The sequence below is a fragment of the Pezoporus occidentalis genome, unplaced genomic scaffold, assembly GCF_034315485.1.
Source record: "Pezoporus occidentalis ecotype Australia unplaced genomic scaffold, CSIRO_AGI_Poc_V1 ctg1, whole genome shotgun sequence".
Lineage (NCBI taxonomy): Eukaryota > Metazoa > Chordata > Aves > Psittaciformes > Psittacidae > Pezoporus > Pezoporus occidentalis.
In genome coordinates this window covers 5,246,016-5,259,851 of record NW_026912778.1, presented here as the reverse complement: position 1 = coordinate 5,259,851, position 13,836 = coordinate 5,246,016, and the positions used below count along the sequence as shown (strand labels likewise).

Below are 13,836 nucleotides of genomic sequence, written 5' to 3'. Positions count from 1 at the left end.
TGTCACTGCCCAAGGACAGCTTTGTGTTTGGAAGAAACAACTAAAACACACCACATTTGGTATCAAGTAGCATGTAAACAACAAAATGTACCTTGGTTATAAACTAAAAGGTTGGTTAAAGATATCCATTGAAATGAGAGGAGAAATCGGATGCACTTTAACCGGGGTGATGTTCCATATAATATGAGAGAACTTGACACAAAAGAAAGCAAAAGGACAAAGAAGTTCAAGAAACCAGTTACAGAGCTAGAGGTACAAGAGGAAAGCAGGAAGAGAAACAAGGGACTGAGCAATGAAGAAAATAAAAGAAAGTAAAAAAATTGAGATGATACCCAGCGACCCTGCAGCACTGCAGAACTCAGGCAGACATGAATATACTTCATGAAAAAGGATCACCATGACCACCTGCAAGGATAAAAGCCCAAGAATCTGAGCAACAATGCATATTTTTCCACTCTTGGGATTGCAAGGCTCAGCACTTGTTTGAATAAGGATTACAGAGTAGAGAAAGGTGCCATAATTAAAAAGAGACCTTGCTTCAACGTGAATTAACGTACTAACATTATCAGAACCACAGCGCATTCAGAAATTTCACTAGGAAAGGAGCAGATACTGTCCACAGAACAGAAACCTGGTGCTTTGAGCATGTTCTGACAGAGACAATACCCTCAAATATGAGAGAAAAAAAGAAGACAAAATGAGAGATGTTCTGAGGAAATAACAAAATAAATACACAAAGTGTCCCTGAAGCACTGCTATGAATGGATGGCACTCACCCTCTCAGTTCTTCCCATTCATGCCTAGTCCTTCTGTAACTTCATTCAAGTATAAAGGACATTTAACCTTCATTGGAGATTAACTTGCTGTCAACATTATAGAAAACTTTTACAAAGGACAGAATCTGCAGCTTCTGAAGTTTCTCATCAATTTTAGGTTTGAATCTCAAAGGCATTGGCCAACAGCTAGTTACATGTGATATGCCAAAGTGTCCTATGGCATGTCAACATACTAGAACAATAGCCACTAGTGAAGTTAACCAGGAGATGGAGTTGGTCCATTTAATAAGTCTCTACAAATATACTTTTCCAGAGTTCTCCAAGATTTTTAGAGTCCTAGTTACAAGCAATAATGGTGAAGTATATTAAGCTAAGACTGGATATCATAGGGTACACAGCACAGGAGAGAATCCTTACACTTCAAAGGCAATAGCTACATAAGGCAATCTCCTCAGATTCCCTGCACATTCAGAGTGACAGAAGCACCTTCAGGCTGCTTTAGGAATTCTGTATCATCTCTGAAGCCATGTAATGACTGCAGGCAGACAACCACTGCAAGACTGACTGATACGAGGACTTGCTTATCCACACCCCACTCTGGTAACACATGTAGACGTCTCTTCTCAGAAGTAATTTTCTTTTTACTACAGATGTAATTTGAACATGAACTGAAGAAACTTGGCTCTGAAGAACAAAAGCTAATGGAACAATTCTATCAACTGCTGAATATAAGATGAGTCACAGTAGGATATAGAGGAATAGTCTGAATTATTTGTTTAGAAAAGCAAGACCCAGAAATTAAAATTAAACAGATAAATGCCCAAGGTGAGGTAAACTTACTCTTATGACAAGAGTCTGAATTGTAATCAAGAATTAGCAACAAAGAGGTATCCTCAGCAGTGTGAAGACCAGATACAAAACCAGCGAATTTTTCCACGCTGAACAGACAAACTTCAAAATACACAAAGAAACCATCGCTGGTACCAGCTGTCACCATACGTGAGAAACATTTTTTTTCTCCAGGCAATGACAAGAATGAAACAACAATTTACTCTTCCATGATCTCATTCTGCCTTTAGGATCATTCATATTCCATGCCACTCTTGCGTCAGACTAAAACATATGACCTTGCTAGGAACAGGACATCATACCAGGCCAAGGGAGAAAAGCTTTTGCCTGTACTAAATGAAAATGGGTAATAAAGGCTGAGCCCAGGGAATAATGTATGTTGCAAATAATAGCGAGTACCCACTTCCTGGGAGATTTACACAATGGAGTTCACATGTCAGCAACTGTTTGCCTATAATAATTTCAAATCGACAAGACTGAGGTATTATGGAACAATATTTATCTCAAGATTGTCAGGAAAAGTCATTTCATTTCTTATGATTCATTTCATTTATACGTTAGTGTATTAACTGGGTACATTATTGATCTTTGCTCCATCCAATTTCAGTTTCTATAGTATGAACAAAGTGATCTGAAAAATATCACTCCTGGCTTTTTTTTTTTCCTCTCCAAAAAAAGCACAGGAGTGTCTGATACATACCTAAGGAAAACACTTCATTGTATTAGACATCCTATCAAAGGAATGCATTCCGGAATAAACAACTGCTTTTGAAGAATATAGAATTATAGAATAGTTAGAGCTGGAAAGAACCTTAAGATCATCAAGGGTTGGACATCTCACACTAGACCAGGTTGCTCAAAGACCTGTCCAACCTGGCCTTGAACACTGTCAGGGATGTAGCGTTCACAATTTCCTCTGACAACCCATTCCAGTGCCTCACCACCCTCAAAGTAAAGAACTTCTTTCTTATATCTAACCTGAACTTCTCCTGTCTAACTCTAAACCCATTATCCCTTGCCCTGTTGATAGAATCCCTGACGAAACATCCTTGTAGGCCAGAGATAGCAGCCTTCAGGTACTGGAAGGCTGCTATGAGGTCTCCATGCAGCCTTCTCTTCTCCAGGCTGAACAGCCCCAACTTTCTCAGCCTATGTTCATGCAGGAGGTGCTCCAGTCCCCTGATCATCCTCATGGCCTCATCCGGACTTGTTCCAACAGTTCCATGTCCTTCTTATGCTGAGGACACCAAAACTGCACACAATACTCCAATGTTACTGCAAAATTCAGCTTTTCTAGAGTTTGTAGTAGCATATCTAGAAAACTATTTTCCTAGATACCATGCCTTTCTTTCTGCTTGGTTGGAAGAGGGATAAGATGAAAACAATGATGACAGCCCTGGTACACGTCAATGCTTGTCAATCAGAAAATGACTGCTACATATCCGGCTGAAACCTCCTTTCAAGCACAGACTGTTACTTTAAACATATACAAGCCACATCTGTCACTCTGCAGAACCGTAAGTCCTTCACTCTAAGACAGTATCATCTGACAGCTGTTATGACTATTATGAATAACATGGATCTCTCATTACTTTTGTCTAACAGTCTCTGAAGTATAAGGAGTGGCCTTTAAAAATAAAAGACCAAATGATGAGCACCAGCAGAAAGCACACTGACAAGAATGTCCTCTTAACTCTGAGGTGGTCAACAAGATCTGTTTACAAGCTGCTGTTTAATTTTATTTGGATAGGCAGCCAGATTTGTAACCGTTTCAGAACCTTTCTTCACCACTTCGTAAGCTCTCTCCCATTTTTGGGATTCATCAAGTTCTAAAACCCTGGATAAAGATGCTAAGATGAGGTTTTTACTATGCAGTTACCTCAAAAGAGAGGGAAAAGAGCAAGTGACACCACTCTACTTGTTTTGCAATAGCTCTGATTAGGGGCCAGCAAGATCAGGTTCCCACTGAAAAAGCCACTACATAAAGGAAGAATAAGAGAGTTACTTTCCCAAGAAGCTTACAGGGAAGACAAACAAAGAGTCAGGAAATTACTGAAGTAATCTGTAAGCCAAAGGACAGCTAATGTCACATCTTTTCCACTAATTCTCTCTAGACACAGAGCCAACATTCTCCTAGCAGTTTTAGCTTCCCACAGGAACAAGAGGTACCTTTGATCTTTGCAGTAACTGTGTCAGTGGATGTTTACATCCTAGATTCAAACTGCTCTGCACTGCTGAGACCTTCCTGATCTTTGCGGCTACTGCGCATCAGTGATGGTTTGCTGCATACAGGGTGTTCTGCAAACACAAAGGTACTGCCAAAGTCAGCATTTTTCCTGCAGAAGGCAGGCCTTGGCAGCAGCAATTTGCTTCTGATGTTTAAAATGGCTGATCTCACACTTACCCATTTTCTGGTATTATGCAGTTTTCACATGGGCAGCCATTCCAGTCTGTCACGTTAAAATTTCCACCTTCACGTCATCACCCTATTTTGACAGTACCACATTTTAATTGTGATGTACAACTAGTAATAAGCATTACTGGCTGAAACTTAACCCATTAACTGAAATGCAGATAGCCAAGCTGTTCAGGTGGGACTCTTAATTTCGAGTTTCAGAAACTGCCTGCAGTGAAGCAATTACAGCCAAATAAAATATGCCAATATGATTTAATCTGAAATTTGTACTTTGCTCGAGTCCACTACCTGGAAACGAAGTGCGTATGCGCCATCTCATGGACAAAGAGAGCCGGTGCGAGCCTCCAAACCATGCTTTTCACAAGCTACCTTTACATCGCTTGAACCAACCACACCACCGCTGACTCAGGTTTGAACTCTAATGGTTTTACTCCCGACTAGGTCCTCTGCAGAGAGTATCCTATTTTCCATAGATTCACATTTAGTAGATGTTAAATTATCACTTCAAATAGGGCACTAAAGAGAGTAAACTTGCTTTAAAACTATGAAGAATTGTAAAATCCCAGGCTACAATGTAGCTCCCTAAGGGTTACTTACACTTTACACTAAAATTGATTCAGTTGCAAAAGACACATCCCTGTTGAATTTTGGTGTTCACTGTCTCAGTTCTTTGCTCTCCTCTTGCTCCTCTTAAAAGGAATATTGTTTTGGCATATTTGAAGTCCATAGAGGAGAATAAAATAGTGCAAAAAAATCATTTGCCTAATGTCCTTGTTCTCCTAAATCAAATTTCTTTAGGGATTTTCATTCTGTTTGTTGGTTGCTTTGGGGTTTTTAACACATAATGGTGTTACGCCCTAGCTTAGCATCAGCATATAGAGATTTTGAGGCACATTTTTAGATGACAGGAGATGTTCCTCATTAGAAACAACCTTGGGCCTTAACAATGCTTCCTGAATTAGCCGAGACTTACAACGAAGAGCCATTGTTCTAAGTGTGCATGTAATACACAAAGAACAAGAAAATAACTATTCTTACATAGTAGAAAAACAGAGCACTCAATTTGTGGTTGCTAAGGAATAGAAAATAATGCAGAAATCCGCCATATGAATACAGTGGGCATCGGCATCCAGGCATTGGTACACTTTATGACTCCCTTTTTTTCCTTTCAAATTTGTTTCAATAGGATGACACTATAATTTGCCAAGAGAGCAGACAAAGCCCACAGAAATCAATGAAAATGTTGCTTTTGACTTCTTTGGGCTTTGGCCTATGCCACAAACTGCAGCACTGAAACCCAGAAAATGAACACATGAAAGTACACAAAAACCAGCTCAAATTCAACTGGTTCACAGCCAGCTCCCCACACAAGTTTGGCATCTCCCCATATGTGGCTGCTTGGGGACACAATCAGTATACCCAGTGGTTTTCTTACAGGCTGTCATTCTCTAAGTTATTTCATATTTATATGCCTGTCTTACATTCTTGTCTGTACATCACACTATTGGAAGGCAATTACCTAAATTTAGTGACAAAATTTGATTTTCAGTGTAACAGCATTCACATACCAACTAAGCAAACAATCCTTCCTCACTGACAAGAACTTCCATCACAAACTAAGAAGGAACTCCATTTCTATTTCAATCCACTTCACATACTTATGGAGCCTTTCAGCAGATCTGAGCAACATGCAGTCACCCAAATTAAAGAGGAAAAAGTATCTTTTTATGGTGCTGCCTCACATTTTTAGAGCCACCTCGTTGTCATACCTCAGCTTTGCCTTGAGCAGGTTTTAATGGGTGCCAGTTTAAAAGGTGCCTTAAGCACAAGGCACCTTAAATCCTGGTGATTTACTGATTCAAAGACTAGAAATGCTCCAGTGATCCCTTACAGCATTTTTACTCTCCCGCCTCTAAGCTGACTAGGAAGACCTACATGCTGCATGTGCCTGATTTAACACATCCCTGCACTGTTTTTTCAGGCCACTTTACAGCTAGACCCCTCCCTTCCACTTTGCTCTCAGGAGCAAGGCCCATACGAGCCCTGAAGCACTTAAGTCCAAAGACCAGGAAACACCATCGTGTCTCTGGACCTAAGCACCAGCAGCAGCAACTCCCATCATATGCGCTGCCCAAAGCACAGCACATGGCACCTAGGGAGGGAGGGACATGTCACAACACTATGGATCCTGCTTTTCCTTGCACTGATGTTGTGGTTTAAACCCAGTCAGCCACACCACACAGTTTCTACTCCCCCAACTCCCGGAGGGATGGGGAGGAGAATCGAAAGAATGTAACTCCCGCGGTTTGAGAACAGTCCAGTAACTAAGGTATAACATAAACCACTACTGCTAGCACCAACAATAATAATGATAAGGGAAACAACAAGGGAAGAGAATACGGTACCACCCACCAAAACAAGACTGACCGAGAGTGCCCTTCCCAGTAACTCCCCGCTACCTCCCAGGCATGACGTGTTGTGGTATGGAATACCTCTTTGGCTAGTTTGGGTCAGGTGTCCTATCTCTGCTTCCTCCCGGCTTCCCCTCCTCCCTGGGAGAGCATGAGACTCACAAAGTCCTATGGCCAGTCTAAACATTTGAGCAGTAACTAAAAACATCGGGATTATCAGCACTGTTCCCAGGCTGAAAGTCAAAAACACAGTGCTGCACCAGCTACTAAGAAGGAGAAAAAATGACTGCTACTGCTGAACCCAGGACAACTGAACCTGCTCACCTGTTGGAAAGAAAAAAGAAGTTGGTGGAGGACATCTTTCATCTTGCTTCCTTTTATCAACAGAAGCTGTAGTGAAAACATGATAAAGTGGATTAGAGCGTAATTCAGTTGAAAAATGAGAATGTTCTTGCTGGGCTTTAACCAAAGGTAGTTCCTTCAACCTGTACAGCTCCAGAAGAGGAAGCCCCACCAAGGGGCGGAGGCACAGACTGACTGCTTTATGAAGCTTAGAGTGTAATAAAAACAAAGCCCGTGGTTACTCAATTACCTAATTCGTATGTAAGGCACCACCAGATATGGTTCTGTTCCACAGCATTGCCTCTTTCTAGTGACTTATGATTGTTTTATTAGAAAACAAACACATTGATCAAGCAGGCCAAGCCCACTAGTCCATCCTCCCAGATGAAGGAGACAAGAGGTTTCACCTCCTCCGCTCTCCCCATAACCAACCTTTGCTTCAGCCCTGCAGCACTTCTCTCCGCACGACTACGTTCCCCCACTCCTGAAACACGGAATCAGACTCTACAACTCAGAGTTATAAAGCAGCTATGTTTATTACGATGCCAGGTGCAAGGGGGATCGCTCCTCCTAACTTGCACACCGAAGGGTTAAGCAGGCAGGTATTTATTACACACAAACATACATGTTCATTAGGTTCCCGACAGAGTGGAGGGGATATTACAATTAGTTTAGGTACTCATTCGCATAAGTGTCCTCCCTTTTGGCACTTGCACACTGCCCTCCGACGGTCGTGGGCAGGGGTCTGCAAGATGCAGTAAGCAGTCTTCCTCACGGTGCACTTTTCACCTTTGGCACAGTTGGATGCCCCAGTAACCACAAAACCAGCTGAAACCAGACAGATCTGTAAGTTTCTGGTAGCTGGCAAAGATTTAGAATAGCATGACCTTCGTACAAAATTTACTGCAAGCAGAACAGGATGGGCAGACAAGGAGCATCCTAAGCTAGCGGATGTTCGGGAGTCAGACTCCAAACTAACTGGTAATTAGAAGGATGGAAAGAAATAATTAACTTCTGTTAGTAAGACCACTGAATTGTTATCACACCACAGACTTACAACACAAACATTGTTCTCTACCTTAGACCTAAGTTAAGTTAAAAGTATCTTAACCCTATGTTTTCCAGGCACTTGCTTTCCCTGTGTCACTCCCTCTCCCGCACCTATGGGGCTCCACGCCGGCTTTAAGGACACTACACGGGAGCAGCTGACGGGGGAGCGGTGCGTTCTGACTTGTGCAGGAATCTACACAGGGTCGGCGTCCAAACCCGCCCAGCGAATCCCAGCCGAGCTGCCCTCAGCCCCGCACAGACCGCGGCCAGCCCGCGCCGCTGCCCGGCCCGACGCCCAGGGACCTCCCCCGCGGCCACGGAGCGGGCGGGCCTGCACATGCCCAGCAGCGGCGCCCACCGCCGCTGCCCGCTGCGCCCTGGCCTGCCGGTAGGTGCGAACGCGGCCCGGCATACGGCCGCCTCAGGGTCCTCCCCAGCCCGCCGTGAGGCGCCGGGGCCGCGGAGGGCAGGCGGGGCGGGGCGGCCGGGGTGTCCCCTTCCGGGAAGTGGGGCAGCGGTGGGTTGTCGGGGGAGAAGCGCTGCCCTGGAGCGCAGCCTTTATATACATCAGCACCGCTGCGGCAGGGCCTTGGTGCGCCTCTGCTGGGGGAAGCACGCTTTGGGGCGTTACGCGGAGGAGGGTGAAGAACGGTACGTTCAGAAAGCAGGAGGTTGGTTTTATTCTTTAAAGCAGCCTTGATCGACAGATCAGTTTTAACAGCTGCAAGCACGTACGTGTTGCTGTGGTTGCCAGGGGGATTATTTGTTGAGTTCAGGAGAAGCGCACTTGGAAGCATGGCCAAAGTGCCAGTCTTTTTGCCCTTTGATTCATTCCTGGGCTCTCCTTTACCGAGTTGTTTTCCTGCGACAACAGGCCTTGAGGCTTCCCACGAGCCTGCGGTTCACTATCCACCAAATCTCTGTGGGCACCAGGAGAAAGGGGGGAAAACCACATCTGAACCGTTTTGAGACACTGATTCACTGATGGCTTGCAACAGTTAAATCAGTTTAAATGCAAGACCTAGTACAGCTACATAAAGCTGGATTCTCATTAGAAAGCTAATAGTTCTTCAAGATCTGACAGATCTTCGAATTTGTAATTTGCCTTTTTAACTCCACAGCTGACAGTAAAGGGCTTTTTCTTGTTCACTGGCGCACCAAAATTCCCCAGATCAAAGCTATACCACTATCTGTTTATTAGAACAGCATCTCACTAAACCAGTGTCGCAGTGGTCACTGGGAGGCTGTGATAGAACCTGTGAGTATGAAGGTGAGATCTTTCCCATTAATTCAAAGAGGGAAATAAGTTCCAGCACTGATGTTAACATAAAGTGACATTTAATTTATGATAGAGCACATCTATGGAAATGATAAATTGGAAGCATTATTTGTGTGAGAGGCACTAGGGTTCCTATTCACTTTTCTAGCTTCATGTCCAACCAGTGACTTTCCTTTTAGACATGAATTACTCTCGGTTCATCACCACTGTGAGTGCAGCAAGAAAAGCATCTCCAATAAGACTTCTGAGTGAGTATTTGCCCATTCTTTCCAGGTTCTCTAGAAGGGTATTGTTCTACATTCTGGACTTTTCTGGGGTATCATCGCTAAGGGCTTGAAAAGGCTTGAAAGAAAACCATGCTGTAAGCTGATAGCAAGGCCAGTTAACTGTTTTTGCTTTTGTCAAGTTGAGATGTTGTCGTGGTTTAAAACCCAGTCCGGTAACTTGTTCACTCACTTCCCCCCCTTTTCTTGCCCTCCCCCTGCTCTCGGAGGGATGGAGAGGAGAATCGAAAAGAATGCAACTCCCACGGGTTGAGATAAGAACAGTTTAGTAACTAAGGTATAACACAAATCACTACTGCTACCACCAATAATAATAATGATAAAGAGAAATAACAAGGGAAGAGAATACAACACCTCAGCACCAGCCGACCGATAACTCGCCCCCCCCCAGCCCGACCAAGCTCCGACCGATACCTCCTCCAACCCCTGCAGACTCCCAGCCCTTCCGGCTCACTCCCAGTTACATCCTGGGCATGACGTGCTGTGGTATGGAATACCTCTTTGGCTAACTTGGGTCAGGTGTCCTGTCTCTGCTTCCTCCTGGCTTCCCCTTCTCCCTGGCAGAGCATGAGGCTCACAAAGTCCTTGGCCAAACCAAAACATCGCTTGTTATCAGCTCTGTTCCCGAGCTGAAAGTCAAAACACTGCACTGCACCAGCTACCAAGAAGGGGAAAAATGACTGCTACTGCTGAACCCAGGACATTATCCACCCCTTATTCCATACCATTCACGTCATGCTCAGATCCCACATTTTCAATATACCATCACTCTTATCTCAGTGCACTCTTATCTTAGTGCATGGACCAGTCCCTATAAAGCTGCTGAGTCCATCTGGTCCATGATGTCAGGCTCCGTCTCTTGTAACAGTCTTCCAGAGCAGGAGAGACTGTGTGCAGTGTTCACACTCGTGAATAACCTGGGCAATAGTGTCCATTGCTAAGTCCACCCCTCGATCATGAGTCCATCTCTGTGTTGCATCTCTGCTCTGATGGCCTGAAGTGCATTGGGCCCACCAGGCTCAAAATAATTCACTGTCCCCTTCAGCAGTTTCTGCAGCTTGTTGCTGGGGACTCCATACAGCTGCCTTCCATCTCCAATGCTTCCAAAGCACTGGAGGGGCCCAGTGGACTAGATACTTGCCCACACTGTCCCACACACCCTGCCACTCCTGGCTGTCCAGCCTTGGGGAAAACCTCTTGGTCCCCCCATATCCTCGTCTAACCCCAGACAAGACCCAAACCTGACTCTGCTTAACTTTTGAGATCAGACAAAATGGTTGTGGGTAGAACACAGTCTGTGTGTGTGCCAACATGCTGATCCCCATCACAACCAGCAGGCAGGTCCCAAGGGTACCCAAAGGCCATTCAAAACCTTCAGAACTCTCAGCTGATGCTGCTGTACTTGTCACTGGGGCTGGTGTAGCTGCTGTGCTTGCCGGCTCTCCCACCGCCAGCTTCTCTTTTCCTGAGTCCAGCTCTTCCTCCTCTGCCTTGCTGGGAAATGCTGCGTGGTCTCCTGCATCCTCCTGGGGCTCGGCGGGCGGCTTCCGGGAAACGCTCTCGGCCGTCGCGGGGCTGGGCTCGGCCGCGGGGCTCGGCTCCTCCGCGGGGCTCGGCTCCTCCGCGGGGCTCGGCTCCTCCGCCGCCTTCTCCCGCTGCTCTGCAGCCGCCTCCTTCTGCTCCTCGACCGCCCCGACCTCCTCCACCGGCAGCCGTCCCCTCGCGGCCTCCGGCCCCGCTCCCGCCGCCGCTTGGTCCCCGGGGCCGCTCTCCCGGGCCGCTTCAGCAGCCGCCGGCTCCCGGGGCCGCTCCCCCTCAGCTCCCCGCAGCCTCACGAAGATGGAGAGTAGGGCGAGGGCCAGGACGGTGAAGAGCAGCCGGACGGCCAGGTACAAGTCCACGGCCACGTCCGTCCCGCCCTGCTGCTGGAGCCCGCCCGTATTACAAGCCATTGCCATAAAGCACAGTGAGACAAGAACCTTAGCCCAAGCCCCATACTTGATAAACACTATCACAGCAAATACCGGCTCTACGTAAGTTACAACATTCTGAAGCTGTGAGATCAAGCGAAACAACTCTGAGAGCCAATAAATCAGCATTGTGACGAGTGACTATTAATCCAGTCAAATCTGTCGTTATCTCAACCCTTCGTGCCCCACGTTGGGCGCCAAAAAGAACTGTCGTGGTTTAAAACCCAGTCCGGTAACTTGTTCACTCACTTCCCCCCCTTTTCTTGCCCTCCCCCTGCTCTCGGAGGGATGGAGAGGAGAATCGAAAAGAATGCAACTCCCACGGGTTGAGATAAGAACAGTTTAGTAACTAAGGTATAACACAAATCACTACTGCTACCACCAATAATAATAATGATAAAGAGAAATAACAAGGGAAGAGAATACAACACCTCAGCACCAGCCGACCGATAACTCGCCCCCCCCAGCCCGACCAAGCTCCGACCGATACCTCCTCCAACCCTGCAGTCTCCCAGCCCTTCCGGCTCACTCCCAGTTACATCCTGGGCATGACGTGCTGTGGTATGGAATACCTCTTTGGCTAACTTGGGTCAGGTGTCCTGTCTCTGCTTCCTCCTGGCTTCCCCTTCTCCCTGGCAGAGCATGAGGCTCACAAAGTCCTTGGCCAAACCAAAACATCGCTTGTTATCAGCTCTGTTCCCGAGCTGAAAGTCAAAACACTGCACTGCACCAGCTACCAAGAAGGGGAAAAATGACTGCTACTGCTGAACCCAGGACAGATGTCAAGGAGGTGTAAAGAAGAAGAAAGTGGATAGCCTTGAACCCATCCAGACAGAAGAGAGAGAGTACTGTCACTTCAGCATGGGTCTGGAAAATCTCTGCTACTGCCTCTGAAGGAGGGCTTTTGGCACAGTTTTCCACTGAATTTGCTCTGGGTGCCCAGGAACAAGCAACTGTTAATGACTTGAAATTCAGGCCCAGCTTCTTTACATGTAGCTTTCCTGTGTCCTGTCCATAAATTCCTCACCACACCAACCCCCTCAGTGTTGCTACACTTTCCTTTTCTGCATTATGCTATCTTCAGGCTACCATGTTACGTAGTCTTCTGTGACAGATAGAAAATGTTAACTGTCTATTTATTTACTCAGTTGAAACCTACAGGGACCTGACAATCAGAGTATGAGACATACATCACTAGTTGGACCTTCAGGGGTCAATTACCTCTCTTTGTAAGGGGCTGGCATTTGCTGTTCCGCTTAAAATGCTCCATGCTAAGTCAACTAACTCACTATAGACAGTCTCTGTACTTTTTTCAAGTAATACACTGATACACATCATAACACCAGTGCTAATTAACACAGCTTGTGCAGAAAGACACACTGAGGCTGCAGTTTTGATGACAAAGTAAATTTGTCTACCAGACCAAAAGTCACAGACATGACCCCTGTTACTGAACAGATAAAAATTAACTCCCCATGTTCAAGTTTGCTAAGTAGTAGTGGAGAATAAGCTCTGTAACAAGAGGCTTTAAGCCAGATCTGGTGTCATCTGTCCTCTCATACCTGATGTAAAACTGTCAAGTCCACATGGCTGCTATATTGTGAGCTTTTAGCTTTAATGCAGTCTAGTGCTCTTGCTGGATTAAGGTCTAGTCTGTGCTGCATAGATTGGGTCTGAGTGATTATGAAACAGACTTTAAAGCAAGAGTTGTTAACTTTTCCTTCATACTGAATTACTTGCACAGTGCCTCCACCACTGAAGCTGGGCAGTCAGACTTTCCCATTCCTTGTGGAAAAAGCTATAATCATATACATAACTATCAGTGTAGATGCACTACTGCCAGCCACATAAACTAAAGTGACACTGAACAAAAAGCCAATCATGCCAAGTCAGTCTAAACAGAAGATCAGTAAGATTTTGAATTCTTGAAGCTTAAAAGACACCGGTCACAGAACGAGTTGTTGTAATAGTAGAACAGACCACGTAAGATTACAAAAAGCTATTTATAGTTTACTTTAAAGATTTTTTTTTTTGTTTTGGTCCGTCTCATTCATGTACCCTTGCCACACACACATACGCACACATTTAATCTGGGTAGAAAGGTGAGTTTGAAAAGAATCATTATCCTTCTGAATTCATGACAGTTTAAAAAGAAGTTAGAAATGGAACAAGCTTCTCTGGAGTATAATTGCATACTGACTAAAGGATATGATCAGTGTTGCAATAATCAAATTGTAACCAAGGTTTTTTTTTTCTTTTACTCTAGCTGAATTGATGGAGAAGTCTCCTCCATCTCTCATCTCTCTGGCTGGAGGAGCACCAAACCCTGACCTTTTTCCATTTAAAAAGGCTACTGTTGCCATTGGACATGGAAGTGCTATTGAGATTGGGGAAGAGTTGATGAAGAGAGCTCTCCAGTACTCAGCCTCAGCAGGGTATCCTTCACAACTGCTTGCATG

General features: G+C 45.3%; 1 protein-coding gene across 3 annotated transcripts in view; it reads left to right on the top strand.

Annotated features, from left to right (window-relative positions):
• Positions 1-13,836, top strand: part of AADAT (aminoadipate aminotransferase) — a 66,454-nt gene that overhangs the window by 39,024 nt on the left and 13,594 nt on the right. Inside the window, exons 1-3 of one of the 3 annotated variants that reach the window (XM_062622878.1) lie at positions 8,349-8,495; positions 9,303-9,371; positions 13,644-13,812. In XM_062622878.1, coding sequence (XP_062478862.1) covers positions 9,305-9,371; positions 13,644-13,812 — 236 coding nt within the window. In that variant the 5' untranslated portion in view covers positions 8,349-8,495; positions 9,303-9,304. Of the gene's footprint in view, positions 1-8,348; positions 8,496-9,301; positions 9,372-13,643; positions 13,813-13,836 lie in introns of those variants that run through there. The other 2 variants (XR_009965640.1, XM_062622761.1) reach the window with 2 other exon arrangements.